Source organism: Schistocerca americana, chromosome 3 (genome assembly GCF_021461395.2).
Source record: "Schistocerca americana isolate TAMUIC-IGC-003095 chromosome 3, iqSchAmer2.1, whole genome shotgun sequence".
NCBI classification, from domain to species: Eukaryota; Metazoa; Arthropoda; class Insecta; order Orthoptera; family Acrididae; genus Schistocerca; species Schistocerca americana.
This window is the reverse complement of record NC_060121.1, coordinates 537776851-537804315: the sequence shown is the minus strand read 5'-3', so window position 1 is coordinate 537804315 and position 27465 is coordinate 537776851. Positions and strand designations below refer to the sequence as shown.

General features: G+C 39.5%; 1 protein-coding gene across 12 annotated transcripts; it reads right to left on the bottom strand.

Annotated features, from left to right (window-relative positions):
* Positions 1-657: 657 nt before the first annotated feature.
* Positions 658-27465, bottom strand: LOC124605826 (mpv17-like protein 2). 12 transcript variants are annotated; one of them, XM_047137748.1, is made up of 5 exons: positions 27172-27300; positions 18455-18604; positions 16052-16290; positions 7189-7299; positions 663-1573 (listed from the first exon to the last, which is right to left on the bottom strand). In XM_047137748.1, exon 5 carries the CDS (start codon positions 1558-1560, stop codon positions 946-948), a length of 615 nt encoding a protein of 204 aa, XP_046993704.1. In that variant the 5' UTR covers positions 1561-1573; positions 7189-7299; positions 16052-16290; positions 18455-18604; positions 27172-27300; the 3' UTR covers positions 663-945. The 12 variants fall into 12 exon arrangements, with proteins under 12 accessions (XP_046993699.1, XP_046993710.1, XP_046993711.1 ...); XM_047137745.1 differs by lacking the exon at positions 16052-16290 and adding an exon at positions 20560-20699 and having other exon boundaries at positions 18455-18715; positions 27172-27298; XM_047137750.1 differs by lacking the exon at positions 16052-16290 and adding an exon at positions 20560-20699 and having other exon boundaries at positions 27172-27298.

Below are 27465 nucleotides of genomic sequence, written 5' to 3'. Positions count from 1 at the left end.
CATGCAAGTTAAATGAGGTTGCCTGTAAAGGTTTCGGTTCCATTAGGAGACAAGTCTAGTGGGTGACAGAAGCACCCAATACGGAGTCTTGCCCAAACAATCTCACATGCAGTTTCAATATATTTCTTCATGTATTTGAGTTTCTTGTGTACTGAGACAAATACACCACCTTCCCTATCCTTTTAAATATATACCTGAATTTTTCCTAAAAGTTTCACTGGTATCAACTTCAGGTTCCAACTAGCTTTCTGTACTTTGTATTATGTGAGCTTCACTGCTTTCCATGAACACTTCAAACTTTGGTACTTTAATGTGAATGCTTTGGCAGTTTACCATTGGTATTTTAATACTATCACCTGTATGAAGCACCTCTTTCAATCTTACACTGATAATTCTGTGTTTCCTACAGTTATCAGTATCTGGGTTGGATGGAGAGTCACCTAATCTAAAAACCTTGTGTGCAACCCTACATCTTGTCCAGTCATCAGGTAAAACAAAATGTCATTTCCAAACCAGGAGACAAATACTTAGTCACACTACATAAGTGGTCAAATGTGTCAACTCGCTAGATAGTAGAAGGGTCGCTGTAGACAGGCACATAAAAAAAGAGGAGAGTTAAAATTGAAACCAAAAATACAATGTTTGATGGGACAGATGTAGCTCTTTATTCAGTTTAAGCACTGTTTATTGGTCATTGTTTATTTGTACACTTGTGTTGAACTATCAACAGGATGGAATGTACAATTCATGTCACATATAAACATAACATTCATTTCACATATAAACTTCACTAATCTCTGCAAGGACTGTTCTAAAAACAATAAATAAAAGAGTATTTTTGACCCATTTATGAAATAAGAGTAGGGAACACCTTAGTAATGAACATGACATACTTTTATCATCACAGCCACTATATTGTTACAGCATCTAAGCAATAGATATTGCTCACTTTTCTTCTAGAGTCGCTTTTTCTTCCTCAATAGGTATATTATGTTTGATGTATGAAGTGTATATATCGAACCCAAGAGATATGGTATTGTCATACAGCACGCGAAATTTTGTTGGTAAAAAATAGAAATTTATTACTTGTGCTGGAGGCCAAATTAGCCATTCTGCTAGGTACAACCGCCACGCCTTATGAGTAACTTCTTTTTTTAGTGTCACCCAGTTAGAACCCTCTAATATGGCCAGGGTGAAGAAAAACACAGTTAAATATATGGGAGAAAATACAAGTTGATCCACCACAACCTTTTTCAGAACTGTCTGCAGAGATCTTCCAGGTAGCTTTTTATCTAAGTAGTTATATGTAAAGTGGCATACAACACCAACAGTAACTCCTGATATGGACATGTTTCGGGTTCTTATTAACTCCACATTTTTTCTTTCGTTATGCATCATCTCGTAATGTTGCTGGATGACATCACCAGTAGCAGAGAGGCACATGGAGATTCCAACATTGGTGAGAAGAAGGTATTTGTTGAACATAGTGTGTCCAACATTTCGACATCCACTTGCCAACTGCCTCAGCATATGGATTTTACTAAGTCTCATAAACTGCATTTTTGGCTGCCACCTACAAAATAAACACAAAAAAGTAATGCATTCTGTTCCCAATCATTCACGTAAACCATACACAAAAGGCATGTATTTAAATAATCTTACAATTCTTATGGGCAAGAAGAACAAAATAAATTTTCAGTCATTAATAGTACTACTTCAGCAGTTAACTATGAAGCAACAGTAATACCTTTATTAATATGAAATAAAGTCCAAAAAGTTATACATTGATCATCATCATTATTATTATTATCTTCAGTCTCTGATTTTCTGGCCCATTTGTTTCTTTAAGCACTTGGGCAAATGCACAGAGAAACTTCATTTGATCAAAACAGAATACAAGCTGCTAAAGGCAAAAAAATTTAAATTCTGACTGCAGTTTGTAATGTACTTTGGGCATCACAAAGTGGACTAGTAGATTGATTTAATTACTGGTGATATAATTAGTATCCGATATCATTAAAATGAAGCAGACTCATTCTTGAGTATCTAAGCATATTCTTGTTACTGTAAATGTGCTGTATAGAATTTAGCAGGTATACACAACTGGTTGATTATACACTTTACAAGAGGGACGAGCAACCATTTAACATTCAAAAAGAAAAGGCCAACAAAGTCAAACTGGTGAGTTCCGATGCCATAAAAATTGTCTTAATATCATGTCATTAGAAACTAAAATTAATGGGAAGCCTATAACAGGTCAAACAAGGTTTGTCTGTACAACAGTGTTACTATTGCTGTAAGACGTTTTATTTATGAACAGGATAGGATAATACTGTCATCTTTCCATCCTCAATTTTCCATTGTTTGATTATATTTAAAAAATGCGTGTTTAGTTATTGTCACCCTCAAATATACTCGCATGGAACGCTCCATGCGGATCTGTCACTGATGGAAACAGTGCAGGAAGTCTTCTTCTGAACTCCTTGATGATGCGAGCCACTATTTTATTTTATTTTTTTATTTATTTATTTTTTCGCTGCTTCAGCAGACTGAAATCTTGTTCCTTTCTATGCATATCTTACCTGTGTGTGTGTGTGTGTGTGTGTGTGTGTGTGTGTGTGTGTGTGTGAGATCGTCGTCTAACACTGGGATGCTGCACTTTGCTAATAACCTTGTAACAGACAATGTGGTATGAGCCAGTATGTTGTCTTGATGCAGAATTCATTACTTTTTCTTCTACAATTTGGATCTTTTTTTCTGATTTTGCCATGGAGTTGAGCAAGAAGCTCAAGATGGTGCTGCTGATTAACAGTTTGACCTTCAGAAACCTAGTGTAGATACACAATCCCATGAATATTGAAAGGGGTTGGGGGGTGGAGGGGAGGATAGGAGGAAAGAGGAATGAAGAATCATTAATCTCTTTGAATCTTCATTTGCTCATTCTTGCTTTTTTTCGCTCTCAATGAAGTTGGGGCCTTCCAATGCGTGGATTGGCACTTAGTTTCTGGTCATAAGTGGGAAAAAAAAGTGTGTGACATGCAATCACTTTTGTCAAGAAACGTAATCAATGGCAATGGTATTCAGAGTGTCAGCACAAACATTTTCATGATCTGCTTTTCATTCAATTGTCTGCAGTACTATGTAGGACATAAAACTGAAGAATAGTGTTTTCCTGGCAGACTGCTTTTCTTGTTCTATCAGGTATATAATTTCTCTCAATCCACATGTCCTAGAATCCAGTAAAATAGTCCCTCTTTTCCCTGCATTTGTGTGATACAAATGGTGTTACGTCTTATCTGGACTAAGTTATCTGCTGGATACATGGAGGCAATCCACCACAAAGGTGTGGCTAAAATTAGAATTATATAACGATAGACAATAATGTTAAATTATTTTCTCAAAAACAATAGAACAAGTTACTAACACAAGCTAATGACTTATCTAAATAATCAGTGTGAAATAGTAAAACTGGCAGGCTAGATATTATGAAGGAAAAAACAAAGGATTTTGATATGAAGCCCACCGTATCATAGGAAACAAATTTCGATGATGTGCAACAAATGCCCCCACAAAAGATGTGACAGAATTTTGGCTGTAAATTAATGAGTCATTTCTGGTGGAAAACGATGTCTGTGGAGTCAAATACTTCAGTTTACTACCTGTTTTTGACATAATACATGGGAATTTCTCTTATTTTCATTGCTAGATATTACATGACAACAAACTGACAATGTGTCATGGTGAGTAAGTATGTAGGTATACCACTTTTTCTACAACAGCCAAAACAGTACACAAGCAAAGTCAAATAAATACCTGCACCACACTGCTTTCAGTCGTACCACATTACTCATACATCATGCCTCATTGTCAACAAGCTATTTGTGACCACGCCACAGTTCTTGTGGAGGAAGGGAACTTATCGGCATCAGAGGCTGGCACACATTGTGTACAAAAGGGCACTGCTTACAACACACAAAACGTTATCAAGACACTGGAGAATCCAGTGGGCATTTGGGAACTGGACTTTGGTGTGTAACAAAACCTGTCCAGGATAATGAAAGTGTCAATATTTCATGGAAAAATCCTTTTTTAAATGCGGTATAGCTGATACATAATTCTGAGTTTCCCAGCTCGATGGATATGGTTCGGTGCCAGCTCTGGGAGGCCAGACCATTTAGCATGCGATATCAAGGACAGTCTCCATGATGATCGTAAAGTCTGTTGATTAGTGTTTTCCAACGGAAATGTCAGTGATGGCTGGTGGAATGTGAAATTACCGAACAATTTGGGGTTGGCCTCAGCACATGACGGTCCAGTAAGGGATAAAGGCTACAATGTGCCCATTTCGACTACAAATACATCCACGAGTCGTCCTGAAGTGGGCATGCGTCTGTGGCAGATTGGTCCTGAATGTGTTACTATGGACTTGGATTGCTTCCCTAGATAGATAATTGACTTTGTGTTGCCCAGTATAGCCATATTATGAGTAATATTATGGTCACATCAGTGTGAGAACTTTATCGCGATGGAGTAATATGTTTGTAGTGGGGCCAGTCTCCTAGACACACCAGTGACAGCACAGAAATAGTTTGCAGAATTGCAGAACAGAATGAGATCTCTCTTCTCAGTTGGCTTCCTCCTGCAACAGACCAAAGCCCTATTGAAAACATACGGGCATAGATGAAATGGACCATGCAAGGAAACTGGGCTGACCCTGCGCCAGAAATTTGTGATAATCTTTGCAATGTCACTCTAGCTGCCTGGGAAGAGACAGCAGAAGATGAGAGATTTATTACGCATCTCATAGACTCACTCCCTCACAAATTGCAGACAGTTGGTGCAGTTGAAAGTCTTTGGATGGGAAGATAAGTGGTAAAGGAGACAAGTGTTGTCTCCTTTTGAGAGCCGAATATATCTAAATAAAAACCATAAACTATTAATTATATTAACCCAATTATGTCTACAGATTAAACAAATTGATAGAATAATGCAAAAAGAAAAAGCATCAAGTCACATACAAACCAAACCTAGTTACCAGGTAGTTGCCTACTAGACCACTGAGTTATGAATGCATTATGGTAGTTCTGCCAATGTTTAGATACTTCTTACCACTCTTGACTCCACATTATGAAACAAAGCACCTTTATGCGGTCTGCAATGCTATGAATCACACTGTGCAGTTATCTCGAGTGTTTTTAGAGGATGTATCCTTAAGCTAAGTGTCAAAGAGGTGTTAATCCTTCTCTTACACTTACAATTACAACTGTTCTTTACTTTTATGAGCAGTTCTGCACAAGCTGTAATGTGTGCCTCCTGCATAACATGACAGGTAAGGAAGTTTCGGCTATGGCCATTTTTTATGGTGTCAAGTGTACATCGGAGCCTCACCATACAAAGACTCTGTGCCACAGGAGGCCACAGTAAGCACCATGAGTGGCGTTTGAAAAGTCCGTGCAAAGTCCGAGAGACGGCACTACCAGCACGTATCGAGGTCATGTTTAGTTAGTAGCATCTTTGGAAAAAACACACACCAAGTTTCAGCTATATTGGTCTATTTCTTTGTGTATCAAAGCAGTGGAGTGATTGTCAAAAAATGGATGAAAAATAATTTCGTGTGGTGATTAAACATTGCTTTATGAAAGGCAAAACGCATCAGGAGACTAAAGAGAAGCTTGATAAACATTATAATGACTCCGCGCACCTTCGATTAGAACAGTTTACAAGTGGTTTCAAAATTTTTGGAGTAGCCATATGGGCACAAGTGATGCTGAACGTTCTGGAGGTTACAACTCCAGAAATCATTGATAAAATCCATGATATGGCGATGGATGACAAAAGAGTTAAGTTGCGTGAGACTGCTAGTGCTGTGGGCATCTCGAATGAATGGGTACATAATATTTTGCATTAACATTTGCACATAAGAAAAGATGGTTTCCGCAATTGCTCATGCTTGACTAGAAACAGACTCGTGAAGTGTTGCAAGGATGGTTTGCAGCTACTCAGGAAGAATCCGCAGGACTAAGCATCGTTTCGTCACTGTGGATGAAACATGGATACATTACTATACTCCTGAGACCAAACAAGAATCTAAACAATGGGTTACAAGGGAGAATCTGCACAAAAAAAGACTACGAGCATTCCTTCGGCCGGAAATGTCGACTGTCTTTTGGGATTCGCAACGGATAATCCTCATCGACTATCTAGAAAAGAGTAAAATTATTACAGGTGAATATTATTCATCGTTACTGGATCGTTTGAAAACTGAGCTGCAAGAAAAATGCCAGCGATTGGGACGCAAAAATGTCCTTTTCCATCATGACACTGCACCAGAGCACACACCTCAGCAGTTGTGGTCGCAAAATTAATGGAAATAGGATTCCAACTCCCCCTCCCCCTATTCTCTAGAGTTGGCTCCCTTGGACTACTATTTGTTCCCCAATTTGAAGAAATGGCTGGCGGGACAAAGATTTTATTCAAATGAGGTGGTGATTGCAGCAACTAATAGCTATTTTGCAGACTTGGACAATTCCTATTATTCGGAAGAGGTCAACAAATTAGAACAGCATTGGATGAAGTGTTTACGTCTAAAAGGAGACTACATCAATAAATAAAAAAGGTTTACCCCAAACACGTAAGTAGTTTTTATTTTTGCACGGACTTTTCGAACACCCCTGGTAATACTGTTTGAATAGCTAACGCATTGAAGTGGGGCAAACTCGAATGACTCAAACATTAACTGAGCAATACAGATCTGGGTTCAAGTATAGTCTGGCACACAGCTTTAGCTCATTAAATGAATCAATATGATCATCATAAAACTGTCACTAGTGTGTAAATGTTTTTATATACACATGTGCCTTTTCCCCCCTTTCAAACTTGTGAGGATGTACTAGAACAGGTTTTTTTCCTCTCCAAAAAGGACCTTCCAGTACTCTGATGATTTTAAATTAAATACTTGACCATTTGACGCAGTGGAATACTTTACCAGTGAGGAGCTGCTTGTCTGCAATGAGTGTTGCTGACCAACGAAGCTTGAAGACCTATTTATTGTCTGACAATGTGATTTAAACAACTAAAAATTTTAATAATTTTGCTCAAAACACACACACACACACACACACACACACACACACACACACACACACGAGTGTGCACTCATGTATTTTATTTTACCCGAGGCAGTATTACCCAGCAAATCAACTGATACAGGTCTTATCTTCTACATCCAGCCAGCATTTACAGGAGTTTTCCCTCGGTTGGAAGGTATGTGCTGAAATCTTCCAGCTCACCGAGAATTGGCTGAAAAGAACGAATTTCAGTAATTCAAGTTCTGACCACTCATTTTGATAGTGAAATGTGACTTCAATAATACACTAAATCAAAACACACACACAGCATTCAACCTGTATCACCTGGACTGAGATCCTCAGTTATATTCAAAGTCGAGACCAAGTCCAAATATAAAATGTACCTTGTTAAAAGGCAGCACACAGAATATAAAATAGTGGGTTATCTTGCAAGAGTAAAAGGGCATATATTACAGAGCAATGTCCCATATACAAGTACATGTAGATCAGTTTGTACCATCAATGTGACCAGGCAAGAATACTCAATATTGAAGGTGATTTGGCCATTCTTACTCCCACTGATCTATGAATCACCCAACCAACATGGGGATGGTGTCCGAGGAAAGCATGGGACCACTTGCAACAATGTCCCCTTGCCTAATTACTATGACAATCAGTTTTCCTAGATAACAGGGTTCTCCTATACATCAAACTTATGTACTTCTCTTCTGCTTTTGTACAAGATGAAAGGAATCCTCATGATCTGCTCTCTTCTCTCTGCTGCCTATATCCCCAAAAATACTTGGAGGACATTTACAAAGCGAAGAAGATAATGTGATGACACTGTACATGCATTTGTACCTCTGTACTGCACTACAGTTCATTACAAAATATCGTACATTCAGTTTGGGTAAAAGTCTCATACAGGGAAGAGAAAACTATTTATAGCTGATGACATTACCCTACATACACCTTTCACAGAAGGCTATAGTGAAACTGTGATGAATGTTTAAAATGTTTCAAAATGAAGATCTAAAATCCAGGTTACAGGGCAGCCTGTATATCAGGAGCCCTGCATGAAAGGTGTGTTGTGGAAGCAGTACTGGCCTGCATTACTGAACTGTGTCGCAGGGACTACAAGTGGTAATAAGCACAGCTGGGGAGAGGTTGAACTGGACAGGTCACGGAATCGACAGAGGGAGGGGAGGAGGAAATGGATAGTGAGAGGGAAGGAGGGGGAGATGCATGAGGCAGGTGGAAGGTGCTGAAGAGTAACGGGAGATGCAAAATGAGATGGTTAGGAAGATATGGTCGAAGAGAAGAGTGAAGAGAATGTACGAAGAGAGGGGAAGATGAAGAGACTTAAAGAGTGGAGATGAGGTAATAGATAAAGGTGGGAGGATGAGGTGGGCAAATGGAGGGAGGAAGAGGTGAATGGCTGGTTGATTGGGGGAGTGGGGGACAGGTTTAAGGGAACAAATAACAAGGTCTTCAGTCCCTTAGCCCACGAGTGGTGCATCCAGATAGAGACATCTACCCCACAACGTTTTCTGACCTAGTCAGGAGATTCATAATGCTAAAAGCAAGAAGGCTACAAACATAATGGACATCTTTTGTACTGTCAATAACAAAAGCAATGTGAAGGACATAGGGAAGTAACAGGTGGGTGTCCCTGGGGCTCTACATGTGACTGGAGATGACACACCCACAGCTGTCCCACCCTTGATTCATTATAGTCAAGAGCAACCCCTATTCAACACAGTGTGACACACAGAATAGAAAACTGTGTGTAGAGGGAAGGAGGCAAACTGAATTTTAAAAGTAATTTACACAGAGTAAAAGAGGGATGAAAGATAAGCCTGGTCAAGGAGTATGAGTTGGGGAAGTGCCAGACCTAGCAGACACCTCCATCCATCCTGCCTCTGTTCTGGCAGTAGATTGCAATCTTGTAACTGTGAATAAAGATCACTTTCATGGAAAAAAAACTGAGAACAAATTCAACCATCCCTGAATCATCTTCCAATATTAGAGGCAATTAATCTGGAAGTTCATCCTTAACACTGAGGGCAAAAAGGAAAGGGTATTCTGCCAAGATAAGAGTTCTCGTCTCAGACTCCACAACTGCAATGTAGGAGTGGCTCATTACACTGTGACAAAGCAAGCTGGGATAATTTTAATTCCCCTGCCTCCTTAAATTCGTTTTGTTACTTTCAACTATTTACCATTAGCATATGTGAATATAATCTGTACTTTTGTAAAAGAGGAAAGGTTGGCCCTCAGTTTTAAAGAATATAACACCAGATCGAATTTTGTGCTCAGTTTTATGTATGTAATTGATTTTCAAATTTATTTTAACTATTCCTAGTTAGTATCCTTCATTATATGGTGAAATCAGTAATTGTTTCGTAACTTAAATTTTATTGTTGACTTACTAACAAATCTAAATTCTACACTAATTATAAACATTTGGAAGACGAAGTACTAGTAATCTTAATGTACCTATTTGGCTCTATTCGAAAACATGTTAGCAAAACCAGCCCTGAATTAATTCCAAAGAATTAATAATTTTGTCGTAAGTATTGTTTGTGTAACTATATTTGTTAATTTCACGGTTTAAACAAATAATTCGGGCTAAACCTTGTAGTACAAGAAACTGTTAAAAGGAAGGAATTTTTCGACATATTCAGTTAATTGAATGAGTTAAGTTTTAGTTGTAATTTCTGTAAATTTAACTTCGAACAATGGGTAGTTTCAGTAGCTATTATTGTGATGATATATAGCAGCCTGATTTTTGGTCACTAGACAGTCAATCCACGGCCAAGTTTCAGATGAGAAACCTGTGTTGGGATAACAACACTGCTTCAACTTAACTGTGGAATAAGTGCTAAACAATTAGGCCATGTGGAAAAACAATGACTGTGTCTGCTCCATACATACCTTTCTATTCTTCAATAACTGTGAACTTTGTGGTTAGGTTTTTACTGCTCATAAATGTTCAATAGTAAACTATTGTAGCAGTATATGGAGATTTGCATTAACACTATTAATGAGACTTACCGAAAGTTGAAAAATAGTGCACTGGCCATATAACTGTGTATTATTTGGGGGTTGTGAAAAGTGAAATTAAAGTACTGTGAAACACAACTGCGCACCTGTCGGCTACATTATTTACAGGAGTCCATAACCCATTATTCAGCCAGTGTGGCAATGCAGTACGTCGACACCGAGGACAACAAATGAAATAAATAGAGCAGGCAGATCCGCTACAACACAAAATAAAACTATGGTTTAATCTGGTATGACTGATGTAGAGATGATGTGCGACTGTGTATTCCTTCTGGGAGAAGTTAAGGGAAGACTACTAAGCTGCAGTAGTCTCTTTGATAGTGTGGAGTTTATTGGATGGGGCAGTAGACCACCGGATGTTCCGTTTCCGAGGGAGCAGAGATCTCTTGTGCACCTACAGATCACATCTTGGGGTCAGCAAAGCAAACGGGAAGCAAGTAAGCGCTGCTCCAGCCAAACGGTTGGCCAATTGATTTCCTGGGACACCCACGTGACGTGGGACCCACAGAAAGACAACTGAACAGGCCACACGACGAAGGTCAGCAAGAAGCTCATGAATATCAAAGACCAAAGGGTGACAAGAATACTGTCAGTCAACAGCTTAAATACTGCTGAGTCAGATACATATTAACACACAGTCGAGGGATGCATGTTTAACAAAATGAAGGGCTTTGCTAACAGCTGTCAGCACTACAGTAAACACACTACACATTCCTGTCAACAAATGGTGTTCCATACCAGCAAGGGATGTAAAAGCATATCCCATCTGATTCGCAGCCTTACACCCATCAATGTTGAACTTTCGAAAAACGGGACGTAACAAGACACTGAAGGATCTTGGGGGGACAACAGAGACTAGACCCTTGGAACAGATCAGTCTAATCCGTGGCCTGGGCACCATCCAAGGAGGATGAGGCAAGAGCCTGAAGTAGTTCCCAGTCAGTGAAGGGTCCATTATGGGACTGAGCTTGGAGGGGAGTGCAACATAAACATATGTCTTCAACTTGTTGCTTCTGCAGTAGAAAGGTAGCTGGATAGGAAATGGATGGCAATGCTGTTGCAAAGTTGATCACAAGGTATTCTGCTTGAACTGATAGATTGGTACAAAGACCATGGAGCTTGGGCCTGGGAGGAGGTATAGGGTTGACAGCACTCCTTCTGACTGTGCTTGATTAGATAGTGAACCTTAATGAGAAGTCATTTAAAAGTGATAAGGTAGGACTGTAAAGGACGATGATTGAACCATTACGGGGCTTGTCGGCAATTTAAACAGCTAAACTGCAAAGTCTTTGGTCCACAACGGCACTGGCTGATGATGGGAGGACCTGTTGAAAGGGGAGTAGCAGTTCTAGTGGTGTGGATGATATCGTCTGAGTTGCCTTGTACAACCTCCTCACCAATACAAACTGACAGAGGCAGCAAATGTAACAGCAAAGGCATACAAAGACCAATTGGCTCTGTGAAGTGTCCAATGTGGTAGTCAGTCTGGTGATGGCAAGGAAACAGGACAGTCACCAGAAAGCAGTCACTGTCATAAAAGTCGTCATGTAGTGACCAATCTAGTGAAGCCATAAGATTTGGGAAAGAGGTTGTTAGTTTGATAGCTGAAAAGTTCTGAATTGTGGGCTCCATATGGTTCCCAATGTGATCAATACAACATAAGGAGCCTGCTGGGAGAAGGATAAGCATTGCAAATGATAATTACTGAGGTCATTTGTGCCCACAATGCAATGGCTTCCAATGAGGTATCAAGGGGAATCCATGCACTGATAACATCTGTATGAACCAAAATACAAATCCCACCAGATGCCCTCTTGGAACCAGCACAGTTCTGACAAAAAGCAAGACAACCACGGATTACTGGAGAATGGTATCTGTGAAGTGTGTTTCTTTAAGAGCAATGCAAATCATAGAAGAGGAGGTTGTAAGATGTAGCTCTGGCAGGTGACAGTAGTACCCACTACAATTCCACTGAATAACCACTTGACTGGTGGCCAGGTTGTGTGTGAAGGGGCCTGGAGGACCAGTCACATCACAGGATCATTGCCTGTCACCAGTGGGATGGAACCACATTCACAAATGTACTCTCAGAATCCAATGGCTAAGATAAAAACACCTGTATCTGTACAATTATCCTTGGGCCTTATTTGTACATGCCTGATAAAATGTCTGCCTTGCCACTGGAGATTGATCCAGAGCTCCTCATGTGTCTGGAGCATAAGATCTTTCTGGAAGATGATTCCTTAAGCCATAGCCAAAGTTTTGTGTGGGATATTGTTCACAGGTAAGTCATCTAGACAATCACATGCCTGTAGATTGGACAGCAGAGGAAGTTTTAATTAATACTGAACCATTTCACATTTTTCCCCACAGACTCAACTTCCCCAAATTTGTTTTCTAAGCTTTCGACAAGAAACAATGGTTTCTTTGCAGTAAAAGTATCCCCATAAGTCTGAATATATACTAAGTATCTGGTGAAGTATTTCACTCCCACACATCTGGTTTGTCCCTCTTCCCACAATGCACACAAGGAAAGAAACATTGTGAGATCATATCCCTCTTCATTATAATAATATACCCCTCTGAAGAGAATGTTTGGGGCCTTGCGGCCACCAGAGGAAGAAAGTTAAATTCGCTTCATGTATGAATTTTCCACCATGGTGCCACCCACTCCAAACAGGGGACCTGTCTATGGGCTCCACTCATCTATAGCAATGGTAACCTGGCCAGTAAACTGTTGCCTGCAGTCCCCTGCCCCAACCATGACAGGCACATACACCTTGGTTTGGGTGGAGAGTTTCCAGCTCAGGCACCAACAGTGCGAACCCTGTGTGGTCAGAGCTACCAACATTCTGGTACTTGACGACCCCCCTCCACAATAGAATGGCAACCCTGCTAGGTTTTGTGCGTAGTCACCTTGCAAGAAAGGAAGAAAGCGAGAAGGGAAAAGCACAAAAGCAGAATATATACTGCACTGGGTGACATCCCCTTCAGCATCCACACTTCAGCAAAATTTGGAAAAGGAGCTCAAAGTCAAACCCAACAAGGAAACCATATAACTAAGAATGAAAATTTGTAGAATGGCAGAAGGGAATAAAGTGAGTGTCCAAAATCACAAACATGATCCCAGCACAATTGGCACAAAGAAAATTATCCAATGGAAAAGTAGAGGGATAGACAAAGGCTAGGGCCCGCTGTGGGCAAGCACGTACTCACAAGAGGGATGTGAGCCCCCTTGGGTGGGTGGAGGAGGAGATGAGGTGGACACAGAAACAGGATGGAGGAGATGGGTTCAATATATAAGGGGCATTACTAGTGTAAAGTAACGGTAACGATTTTATTAACTCAGTACACACACTCAAAAATAGTTGCCAAAACAGTTGACATATGTACCCCATTGTGACACTAGTCGGTCAATTCCATCCTTGAAGAAGCTAGTAGGTTGCTGTCAGATACAGGCCTGGACCCAGTCACACACTTTATCGTCCATTGTGAACAAATGTCTGTGAATAGTTTGTTTTAGAGGTCGAAACACATGAAAGTCACACAGTGAAAGGCCAGGACTGTACGGTGGATGTGCCAGTGTTTCCCACTAAAACTGGTGCAATGTTGTCTTTACCACATTGGCCGTATGTGGGTGGGCAGTATCATGCAGGAGGATAACACCACTGGACAACATGCCTCAGCATTTCAACTTTATGGCTCGTCTACGGTTTTGTAAAGTGGCTTGATAGCGCTGGGCACTGATGGTGGTTCCCCATTCCAGGAACTCGACAAGCAGTGGGCCCTTGTGGTCAAAAAAGGAGGACATCATGACCTTACCAGAACTTGTGTGCACGGTCTTTGATTTCTTTGGAAGTGGTGAAATCACACATTTCCACTGCTTGCTTTGATGCTTGCTTTCCAGTTCAAAATTGTGACACCATGTTTCGTCACCTGTGACAATACGCGACAGAAAGCCGTATTCTTCCTCATGATAGCATTGCAGATGACTCACAGACACGCCATTCAAATATTGCACTGTTTGGCGGTCAGTTGGTGGGGAACCCACTGCGCATAGATTTTTCAAAAGTTCAAGTCATGGCATTATGGTGTGGGCAGTGCCCACACTATTACCCAGTATCCAATGGATCTATTCCACGGTGATTCTGCAGTTGTCCATTCCACAACACTTTAACGACTCAGACCGTACTCACCGTACACTGCCTTCATCCTTCTATACATTTCATTGCCTCCAACTCCCTCTGCCGCCAAAAATCTGATCACTCCTCGTTGTTCCTGCTTACTCGCCTGCATGTTCGGTAGTGGACGATAACTTGTGTGACCACCTTCTCTTCGGCATGAAATCACACTGGTGCTATGCAACATCAAATGGTGCACACGCAGTTACATGGTGCCACCGTATGTGCAAGGCAAAGGTAGACACACTGACCAGGTTTCATTTGAATGAACCTCATATGTGTTGAACGCACATGTGGAGGAAGCCACGCGGAAAAGACAAGTATATATACACAAAGCAGAGTGTATGTATGTACGTATGTCTTCTTCCAAACACTTGGATCAATTTCATCGAAATTTGGCACAGAAACAGCAGGCCTTATGAAGATGAGCACTGTGTGTATTACAAGCTGCTAGATCCAATAGGAGTGGGGAATGGGCAAATGTGTTTCTTCCAGCCTGTAGGGTATAGACTGTCCTGCACAATAGGCAACTTGTGTAGGTACAGTAACAGCTTGCCCAATCAACCTGCTCTACAAGGCAGCCTACATGTCAGGCACGAAAGTGTTCTCTAGGCCCCAACATGTAGCTTGCCCTGCACAATAGGCGTGTTGTGCTGGAATAGTTTCAGCCTGCTTTGCACGGCAGCCTGTACATAAGAGGCAAATAAATGATTTTCGAGCCCTGATGTGCAGCCACCCCTGCTTGATAGGTGTGTTGTGGGAGTAGTATCGACCTGCTTACCTGAACTGTATTGCAGGGGCTACACAAGAACACGAGCGTGGCTGGGGATAGACAGACACAGAGGAAACAATGGACAGAACAAGAGAAAGAGGGGGAGCGGGAGATGCATGAGACAGGTGGAAAGTAAAGAGGGGGTAGTGTGGGCAGGTGGAAAAGGAAGCGGGAGGTGTAGATGGAAAGTGAGGGGCAAAGCAGTGGGGGAAAAGCTTAGTGATATAATAAATCTCATTATAGAGAAAGCCACAGAAGATACTGTTTATTTTTTTCTTTAGAGAATTATTAAGTGGTGGTTCTCTGAAAATTGATTCTTCCTAAACTCTGAGAAAGCACACTAAATTATGTTCTGTACAACAAATAAAAACATATCAACACCTGAGGTAGCCTACGAACAGGAGTCAGTACGTAGGGTTGAATGTTAGAAATTTTTGGTATGCGTATTGATAAAAAAATGTCGTCTGACTACCGCCTCCCGTCAGGTAGATCATTTTCCAGGTGCAGTTTTTCGATTTGTCGGAACTTCAGTGACTTGTGCATCGATGGGGATGAAATAATGATGATTAGAACAACGTAACACCCAGTCCGTGAGCGGAGGACATCTCCGACCCAGCCGGGAATTGAAGCTGGCCCTTAGGATTGTCATTCTGTCACACTGACCACTCAGTGAAATGGAAGAAGCATCTTACCAAACTTTTCAAACAATGAAGTTCAGCTACTTTTGCTCTTCATATAACTGCTAGTCTTGAAAACAAAGTTTCAACCGCCCGACATCTTGCATATTTCCCCTCAGCAACGTCTTACGGAATAATTCTCTTGGATAACTTGCCACTTCAGAAAAAAAGTATGAACCACACAAAAGCTACCAGTAAGAATAATATGTGGTGTTCACCATGATCATCACATAAGTACCTCTTCAAGAGGTTAGGCATTGTAACTACACCATCATGATGCACACTTACCTGCTAATGAAATTCTTCATAGAGAATCCATCACACTTTTCAGATAATAATGATGTCCATGCCAACGACACTAAAAGCTTTCATTATTAAAGCTTTCAGAAGCTCAGAAAGGAGTTCAATATATAGCAACAATAGTATAGTGTCCAACAGGAAGCAAAACACGTTTTAAATCTGACCCAAAGCCATTTCTTCTGGACAACTCCTATTCCATGGAGGAATTTCTGTTAAAAGCTGGTAGCCTGAAGGAAAAAAAAACTTGTTTTTGTGCAGTTATATGAGCAGGACTAAAAAAATGTCTGTTCATTACCTAAAAATCATGTACACAAATCCTGTAAACTGACTCATTCAATTTGATAAAATAATCATTCAAATGATATATGGACTTGCAGCTCATTAACTTTATTGCAACGTCACTCCAGCAGGAACAGGTCCCTTTCCAACATTACTGACAGAAAGCGATATGCACATACTAGCTCGGTAGTGGACATGATACACTCCTCCTTACATGATATCACATTTTTTAAAAACAAATATCTAAAACTGAACATGTAAATAACTAACCTGTAACAGACTGCCAAGTTTCCAGTCTGGCTGGTTTCTGATAGGTCGGGTCTAATTAGTTAGCATCATTGATGTACAAAGTGCTAACCACTTTTCATTATTCACTGTGTTTGAACTAATGGATAACAGACCTAACTATCATAGGATGATCCCATAGCAATGCAGCTGTGGGTTTTTGACACACACCACATACCAAATAAACAGTTTTGCTAATAAAAGGATAACAACAGATTGGATCGAGGGGAAAGTGCTGACAGCACCCCACTGTCTTGTGTAAGTTGATTTACCAAAGTATAGTACTGTTAAGATGAACTGTGTGACACCGGAAAAATGTTCTTGTCCAGAGGTACCATTCTCAGTTTGCAACTGGAACTTCAGCTTCGTCTGGAAACCCGAGAAGAGTATCAATTTATTTCACCGAGAGAGCTTATGAAGTCACATTGTGACGAAGCAAGTAGGGATAACTTTAATTCCCCTCCTGTTTTGCCATCTGCCTCCTTAAATTGTTTTTTCACTTTAAACAATTTACCATTAACATACATGAATTTAATCTGCATTTTCATAAAAGAGAAAGGTTGGCCATCATTTTTAAAGAATATAACACCAGATCGAATTTTGTGCTTAGTTTTATGTATGTAATTGATTTTCTAATGTATTTCAGCTACTCCTAGTTAATATCTTATTATAGGGCGAAATCAGTAATTGTTTCGTAACTTAAATTCTATTTTTGACATACATACAAATATACATTTTGTACTAGTTATAAACATTTGGAAGAATAACTAACAGTATTCTTGAAGTATTTATTTGGCTCTATTCGAAAACGTGTTAATTCCAGAGTAATTAACAGTTTTGTGAAAAGTATTGTTTATGTAACTATATTATGTTAATTTCATGATTTAAACAAATAATTTGGCTTAACCCTCATAGCAGAAGAAACTGTTAAGAAGAACCAATTTTTCGATGTATTCAGTTAATTTAATGAGTTTAATTTTAATTGTAATTTCTGTAAATTTAACTTCAAACAATCTGAAGTTATGTACCTATTATTGTGAGGATATATAAGGGCCCAGTTTTTGGTCACAAGACAATCAGTCCATGGGCGAGTTTCAGACGAGAAACCTGTGTTGGTTAGAACAACAATGCTTCAACTTAACTGTGGAATAAATGTTAAACAATTAGGCCACGTGTAAAAACAATGACAGTGTCTGCTCCATACATACCTGATTATTCTTCAAGAACTGTGAGCTTTGTGGTTAGCTTTTACTGCTCTTAGATGTTCAACAGGAAATTATTGTAGCAGCATGTGGATGTTTGCCAGCTAATTATTAATGAGGCTTATGGGAAGTTACACAACAGTGCAATGGCCCTATAAATGTGTATATGGGGATGGGGGTTGTGAAAAGTGAAAGTAAAAGACACTGAAACGCAACTGTGCATCTGTCAGCTATATTATTTACAGTAGTCAGTGTAGCAATGCAGTACGTCGACACGGAGGACAACAAACAAAATAAATAAAGCAGGAGGAACCGCTACAAAATCTTTGTCCAAAGGGAGGTGAGAGGGGAATAACAAAAGAAATGTAAATTACGGTTTAATGTTCCATCAATGTTAAGGTCATTTGAGGTGGAGCTCAAGCTTCAAATGGTGTAAGGTAAGCTAAGGAAGGAAACTGGCTATGCCTTGTCCAAGTAAGTTTTCTGGCATTCAGATTAAACAGTTATGGAAAAACCTAAATCTGGCTGCCATGATGAGAATTTGCACTGCTGCCCTCGCAAATACATGCCCAGTGTCTTACCCCTGCACTAGCTCATTCGATGAGACGACTTTCAGTCTACTCACCCACAGAGACCATCCTTTTTGTGGAGGTTATAACTCTTGTTTGCCTCTACAAGGAAGTCCTTAACATTCTGATGCCAATGTTAAGTGGTCTTCCATATGCTGGCTTCCAGTTCCACAGCTTTGATGAACCCATTTATCTTTCTTTGTGATCTATGAAACAAATAATGATTCAAGTTTTTCTGATTTTTTTTGATCCATTTCTCATGCAATAACAGGATTTTGCCATCAAGGTGCAGTGATTGATATCTTGTGGTCTGCCTGCTGGGATAACATGGCAAGGTGAGTATCTGCTAGTATTTTTAATCTGTACTACTATGTAAAGACAAGTCATAGTTTAAAGTTGTTACCAAAAATCTCTAAAAATTATAGACCGAGTTATTTCAGATTTTCACACATTACTCTAGTAATGTTTAGAGGGGGGGGGGGGGGGGGGGGAAGAAGAAGAAGAAGAAGAAGGAGAAGGAGAGAGAGAGAGAGAGAGAGAGAGAGAGAGAGAGAGAGAATCTACTCACCATGCAGCAGCAGGGGAACAGACAAACAAAAAGGTTTAACCTTAAAAGTTTTCGGAGCCAGTGGCTCCTCCTCCTGGCAGGAGAGTTGTGGGGGAAGGAAGATGTTTGAAGGAAAAGGACTGTAGAGATTTAGGGAAAGGGGTACAGCTCAGAAAAGTCATCCAGAACCCTGGGTCAGTGGAGACTTACCGGATGGGATGAGAACGAAAGACTCATCTGCAGTCTATTTCCTTCGCCCCTCTTCCTTCCTCTTCAACTCTTCGGCCAGAAGAAGGCTTCGAACGTATATAAAAGTTAAACCCTTTTGTGTGTGTTCCCCTGCTGAGTGAGTACTTTTTTATTTATTCATTTACATTATATCGTCCACAACTGATCATTTTTATTCTAATAATGTTCAGATGGACATAGGCTACAAATTCTTTTAATATTATAGTAGGTGTGTGTATGTGTGTGTGTGTGTGTGTGTGTGTGTGTGTGTGTGTGTGTGTGTGCGCGCGCGCGCGTGTGTGTGTGTGTTATGCGTGCACGCACGCACACAGCGCGAGTCAAGAGGAAAGGTACATGCTTCAAGACGCAATAGCATTAGTGATTCTGAACAAAAAAAACTTCATATGGACATATGCCCTATTGCAAACGGTTTCCGAGATAGAGCACGTTTAATATCACTTTTGTGTGTTTTTCTTTAATAACTTTCCACTGAAAATGTGTCTCAGTACACAATTAAATTGAATTAAATTTTCTACAAAAAAGGTCCTACTTATTTTTTGTCTAGGACTAATAGTTTGCGCAGAGAGATCACAGGAATATTGAAAATCTTGCGTGAGGCGTGTGCTCTGTAGCTTAGGTACTTTTTGTAGGCCAATTTGAGGCAGTTTTCCGACTTGTTAGACCACAAGCATCCTGTATCAAAATGCTCGTCTCAACTTCCTCTATATTACTATGGTACATTGTAAGCAATGACAATGAATAATACAGAAAATTATAGAAATGTACATTAAAAGTACATTTGGAATAGGACATATGTCCACATCTAGCAAAAATCTCAGCATGTTCTTCACTGATTTACTTAAAATTTTTATCTGCACAGCAACTGACTATATAGTTTTAAATATATACTATATATTTGATGCATAGGCACACATTTTTGGCAAAAAGTTAAAAAGTTCTGGATTAATTTCCTTTTAATTTGTGTACAATATTCTAACAAACATTCAGATGGACAGACTATATGTTTTTTAAATATCACTGTATAGGTTTTCTGTTAAAACCAAAAGCTAAGGAACAAAATAAAATAAGAGAAATAAAAATAAAACGCTATGCTATGAAAATGTATGGTTCAGTTTTCTATATCATACTCAATTTTAACTATGATATCAGGGAATTTAAACCTTTAAACAAATTGTTTCCCTTATACATATTCCCTACTCTTTACATACAATTTTAAACAAAGTTCTCATACACGACAGTGGCTGTTTCGTTTTGTTCCTCACATACAGTTTCAGCTGAAAACAGGAAAGTTGCATATATGGCTTATTAAGTTAAGATTAAAATATGACTACAGAATCTGAATTGTGTGAAACTTTGTAGCCCTACCTGGTTGCAGCTTAAAACCATGTGAAATACTGTTGCTGGAGCTACTATCCTCTGATCCAGCAGCTGGAGAGGTGTCTTATACCCCATACACCAACGATCCCAACTTATTTACCCATTAATCCGTTTCCAATTGAGTTTTCCTTTGCAACACAAATAAACAAGGCTGAAAGTCAGAGAAAGAGAAAAGGGGGGGGGGGGGGGGGCGGAAAGCAGGTGGCAGAGAGGGAGGAGGAAATCGTCATAAAGGGGGGAGGGGGGAAGAGGAGGAGAAGATGGACAAAGAGAGAGGAGAGATTGAGATTAAGACATACAGCCAATTCCCATGCATATTTAGTAATTGTGAAGCAATGATGGGCTGGCTAGTGATTAAAGAAAGCCACATAAGCTTTAGTATTACACATTCATTGTGTTATGATCAGTTTCCTTCACTGAACATCTTCAGGTTTCTATCACTGGTGGCGTCACTATCACTGGTGACGCCACAGACCCAATCCGCAAACAATGATCAGAAACATTAAGCAGACTGCCTGGCGGAACTATGACGAGCAGACATGGCATGTTTCACACAGTAAACACTTTACGGGACTAGTGTAGCAAGGGATACAACCCGTCGGCTTTGGACATTGACGTCACAAGTCGCCAATCGAGAAGCGATTCTTCTTAGTGTTGTAGCTCCCTTCAGTGGCTGATAAGTGGTTTTTGGCTTTTTTAAAAAAAAATCTCACGAGATAGAATAAACAGATCCACTTTATTAAGCAATCAGTAAAAAAACGAAACTGAAACATAACAGCAAAAGCGAAAATGGTAAACTGCTATCTGACGACTTGTGACGTCATTGTCCAAAGCCGACGGGTTGTATCCCCTGCTGCACTAGACCCCACTTTACAAAAAGCAGTTGCAATGCTATTTGGGGAAAACAATCATGCTGAGCACTCAACAGACAGGACTAAGAAAAATCACAAAACTGCAGTTGTGAGAGGCCAACAGCCATCAAGAAACCCAATAAATGATTTTGTATCCAAGATGGTATCATAATAATGTTTCAAAACAAAGATTCGAGTCACGGTCCAGCACACAATTTTAATCCGCCACGAAGTTTTGTATCAGCACACACTCCACTGCAGAGTGAAAATTTCATTCTGCACAGATTGCACAGAAGAAAGGGCTGTAACATCACGGAATCAAAATGTCAATTACAAACAAAATATTCAGCTAGCCACATAATAAAAATGTTGTTTATACCAATGACATTATCTGTATGCTTTATTAGGTTATAAGACTGCATCAGGGCAATACAATTTGGTTCAGGAAGACAGACCAAGGAATTACCGGAGTTATTTCTGGAAGAAAAAAAATGGCCAGGAACTCAAAGTGATTAGCAGAAACCATGGAAAACCAGCACAGTTTGTCTATTGATCAGCTAAACAGAGGTTTTAGCCCTTTTCCTCCTTTTAATCACATTTCAGATCGTAAAAAATTATTGAATTTCAGCGTTTAGCGCAACAATGTAGATTAAAAAGAGATTAAATATTCAAATAGAAAACTAATGTATTAAAAGTGACTGGAACAAGGCTTAAAAGCAATGATAGGGACAGTGTATCTAAAAAAAATGACTGGAGACATGTAGCACTCCCAATGCTTTACATAGCAAGCCCAATGATGATGATTCCAACAACAGAGCTTGCAGTCAGCAAGACATTACAGAAATTTAAAAAATAAGAAATCAGCAGGCATACTTGACGTTCCATTCTCGTATTCTGATGCTACATTCTGAGAGCATACAAACCCCATTAACAAACATAATAAATGAATCGTTTAGTTCAGGTATTTTTCGACAGTACGATTGCTAGTGTTCAATGTCCTGTTGACAATGATGTCATTAGGGACACAAACCACAAGCTCTGATCACAAAGGACTGTTAAGAAAGTTGACCATGGCCTTTCAAAGAAACCATCCCAGTACTTGTCTTAAAACCTCAGGAAATCATGAAGAACCTAAATCAGGATGATCGGCTGCAGATTTAGACTGTCACCCTCCTAATGCAAATCCAGTGTGAGCAAGCATGAATTGTGCTCTTACTAAAAAAAAGGTATACAGGACAGTCACTACAGTCAGCATTCTCAAAAATCTGAATCAATCACGTCAGCATTCTCAAAAATCTGAATCAATCACGTCAGCATTCTCAAAAATCTGAATCAATCACAAGTTAAACACACAAAACTTTTCTAATCAAGTGCAGTTTGGTTTCGGAACTGGGAGCAGTACAACACCGGCCATTACAGAGTTCACAAGACTGGTATTTAAAGTTCTTGACAAGCACGACTGTGTTACAGGCATATTATTAGACTGATCCAAAGCTTTTGACATTGCTGACAATAGAATACTATTAAACAAGTTAGAGACATTAGTAGTAAGAGGGCCTGCAAACGAATGTTTCCAGTCTTAGTTGGTAAACGTGGTGTGAAAGGCTGACAAATGTTTAGTAAAACAATTATCAGACAAGAAAAATATAAACATAGGTGTTCCCCACAATACTGCATTAGGTCAAATTCTATTCTCCATATATCAATGCATTTTCAGACAGTAAAGATACCGAGAAAAACTTCTCTTTGCTGATGACAGCAACATCCTAGTTACTAATACAATACCAGAACTCCTATTACAAAAAGCAAACATTTACATTTCAATGGTATGTAATAAAACCGAACATAAAACAAGTTTACTTCAGCATAAAGAAGGAACAATTCTGTCACATTATGCACAGATGCTAAATTTATAGATTGTATAAAAAACAATTTTTTTAGGGATGAATATTGATTATCAGTTAACACTGAATGAACATGCAAAGCTACTGGCAAAAAGAACAATCAACATGTTATGCTCTTAGGGTTCTATCATTAGTTTATAACTGCCAATGTCTTGTTGTGACATACTATTCTTATGTTCACTCAGTTCTTAGCTATGTGATTCTCTTCTCAAGATCACAGGCACAAAACATGGACACAGCTTTTAAACTGCAAGAAAGGACCATACAACTAATATTCTGAAGTATGTGTCTGGCTAATTGTACAGAGCTGTTTGGAAAAGCAGATATCCTTATGGCACCAAGTGAGTGCATCTATCAATTTGTTATGTATATCCGGGAAAACATTATCATGTATTTTATTAATAGTTCTACATGCAATCATGGAACAAGAGCTAATTTGGACTTAGATTTTTCAAGTAAAAACAAAAAACTCAAAACAGTATTTTACAATGTGAAATAAAATACTGGCAAAAAGATTGTCATCAAAATGTTAGGATTGTATAATAAGGTTCCCAAGGAGACAAAAAGAGGTTAATAAAATATATCTCTTTAAAATGAAAGTTAAAATGTGCTTCGCGAGTTACGACTCATTACGTAAAGGACTCTGAGAAGTGGTTAATAATGAAAGGGAATACAACATGCTATCACTTTACAATACATGATCACAATGTAATACTTTTACAAGAAAATCAGGTGCCAAGACCTGCAGAATGGTCATGATTACAGTTTTGCTATTTGAGTCATTGTAGACAGGAACCTATTTACTGCATGGGTACCCAACTTCATAGGAATGATGTTCACTCTGTGCACTGCAAGATTTGAATTGTTAGTAGTGTTAGTGTCATGATTTGCTGTTAAGTGGCAGGACTGGTATGGAGACAGTGTTGAAACAAGCATCAGTGTCAATTATAGCTGCATCAACATGGGTCTGGACAAGGTGAGTAGGACTTCATCGTAAGGCTGGAGAGGTCCACTGGGTTTCAAGAACATGATCTGGAAGTTAGAAATAGTTGGTGATTTGGTAATTCCTCTCGGGAGAGGCCGACAGCCAACTGGATCACAGATTGCTGAAGAAGTTACTGTTGCCATGGCTGAGAGTTCATCACACAATCTGCAACCTTCAAGCAGTGGATGAGCTGTGCCATGACAGCTGAACATTACATACTCCATCGTTCAACATGTGCTGTAAACAACTGTGAAATGGTGTGTCTAGTGCAGTTCCAGGCTGCTTTGTATGCATATGGTCATCACATTGCACAATATTTGTAACCTGGAAAGTAAACGTGGCCCACAATTAACAGATGTTACCCTCTCATGCGGAAATTAACGTGTTTTCTACAATTGTTTACTCATTGTTTCTCTTCCACATGTCCTCACAAATTTTTCCACATAGATTCATTGTCCTATGATCACTCTTCTCTCATGGAGACCTCTCAATTAGCGAAGGTTTGATTAATACCACCCTCTACTGTGTACTATAGTAGCCTTGTTATTATCCTCAGTTCAATACCTTTTTTGTTTGCCTCAGTTTCAGGTGTGGATAGAGGGGAACACAAAGACATGACTGGGAAGTAGTGGCATGTCTATCAGCTTGCAGTCAGTTGTCCACAAAGGGGCACAGCAGCAAGAGCATGACTCCAGAGCCAGAAGTAGTAGGTGTCCTTTATATGTGCAGTGATGCAGAATAAAACTGTGTTTCTATCAAAGATCATCATACAATATTTAGGGACCAACCAAATGAGGCTTGTCAGTAGTTAAGACACTGACCTAATATTTATGAGGATGTATTTTGAACTGTCGAGCCACCCCGACTTACGTTTCCATACTTCATTTCCAGATACAGTACATTGTCTTTGATGGAGAGTCCTCGACGTATGCAGAAATAACTACAAGCATGCCCAATGGATGTGTGACGGGGGCCTTGACGTCCATGCTGAATATTAATGGCTTTGTGGGAAATATTAATAATAGTCTCCGACTTTTCACAGACAAAGCAGTTACCTGTAATGAAGCACTGACTGGAAGAAAGTCCGCAGATCTTCAGTCAGAGCTTGATAATATTTCAAAGTGGTGCAAATACTGACAATTTGCAGAATGAGATTTTCACTCTGCAGCAGAGTGTGTGCTGATATGAAACTTCCTGGCACACTAAAACTCAAGGATTGGAAGTGTGTAAAATGTTTGTCTGCCTACAGATCGCTGGTAAAATGTATTCAGATCACTGTATACAAAACCCGACTAACAGGATATATTGAACAGATACAAAACAAGGACAGCACGAAAGTTCACAGGGTCGTTCGACCCTTGACAAAGTCACGAAAATGCTGAAGGAAATTAACTGGCAAACACTTTATGACAGATGCACATTATCCTGTCAAAACTAACTTGGAAAGTTTCTAGAACAAACTAAATGTTGAATATATGAATATATTGCAACTTTCTATGTATCACTTCCATAGGGATCAACAAGGCAAAATTAGAGTAACTACAGCAAGCACAGAAGCATTTAAGCTATCATTCTTTACATCATCAATGGAATGAAAGTCCTAATAACTGGCGCAGTGGATCATAGCTTCTGCAATGCACTTCATGGCAGTTTGTAGAATACAGATGTAGACGTACAGGCAAATGCCAGGACGGTTCCTTCATCATGGCCACAGCTCTCACCTGTACTATCCTGTACTGTATATATATTTTAGAGCAATTTATTTTCATTGCATTATGACGACGAATTCAATGTTATTTGAAAAGGGTCATTGGCTGTATTAACAAACAAAAGAAAGTAAAATCGTTAGCAGACGATTTCTGCGATTTCCCCCATAAAACACACACACACACACACACACACACACACACACATTATTGCACACTATAACACGAAAGAAAATAGGCCTATTTTGTTGGAAAATAATTAACGTAAACAAATTGTACAAGAACAGTGATATATGTTATGTTAAAGAACACGATGATCGCATAACGAGAAGATAGGTTTAATCAGTACAAATGCCATATGCCTATTTATTTTAACTTCATGATCGTAAAGCCAATACAAGGTGGGCAAGAACCTTGATGGAGTTGTGGGCTACATCATAGTTTGGCAAGTCGGTAATTTAACTAAATTCAAGGACACTGATCATGTTAAGCAAAACCAATATCAGATTCAATGATTTAAATAACACTGGAAAAAACGAGTCTTTTTCTCCTACGAAATCTGCAAAAATCATAAGCAAACCCTCCTCCCGTTTCACTTAGTGGCGGCTCCAAGTGTCTTTCAAGAATGCATGGATCGTCATCATCAGTGAAGAACTGCAGAAGAGGAACAATATTTGGGAAGATTTATGCAATCTGACAATTTAAAATTCTGCGTCTCCTTGCTGCGTGTACTCAAGAGGCACAATTTCACGGTGCTAATGTACACCTACGTCCACATTCCACGATTACCTTACTGCGTTTGATGAGGAAATTTTATTACATTGTAAAATCTGTAACAAAATAATTGCAATAACTTTTTCGCAAAAAGTGCTTACACATTAAAGGAACTAATAACCCACAAAAACGGAAACTAAAACGAAGGTGCAGCAGGCCTACGACCTTAATTCTAAGCCTCCTACTTGGATGCTTCTCTTTCGAAATGCCATCCGGTATCAAGATTTTCGTCACAAATTTCGTTCAATCGAATTACGGAGTAGCTAGTTAATTTGTGACAACAAATAAATGTACTTTTCCATAACAACCTATTAACAAATGATTACCAACTCACTCACTTCCCTATATCTCTAAATATACAGTACGTAAAATCTCAGCACCTTGCCTGAAACTTTATAGGACGACCATTACGAAACATCTCGTTATTTCGCACATTAATTACGCGGGCACTACTGTCTATAACATGCACTTCGAACACGTGCACTCTGTTTATGTCAACAGTAGCCGTCATAGATGTTCATTAGTAAGTTATCTGTGAGAAGCTCAACGTAGCAATTTAATACATCCAACAACATTACTGTTGTAAAAATTGGGCTTCCAAACCATTGGCATTCAGATTTCATCATCCCACCTCCCTCCGGAACCCTTTCCTATTCGCATTTAGTCAGTTTCAA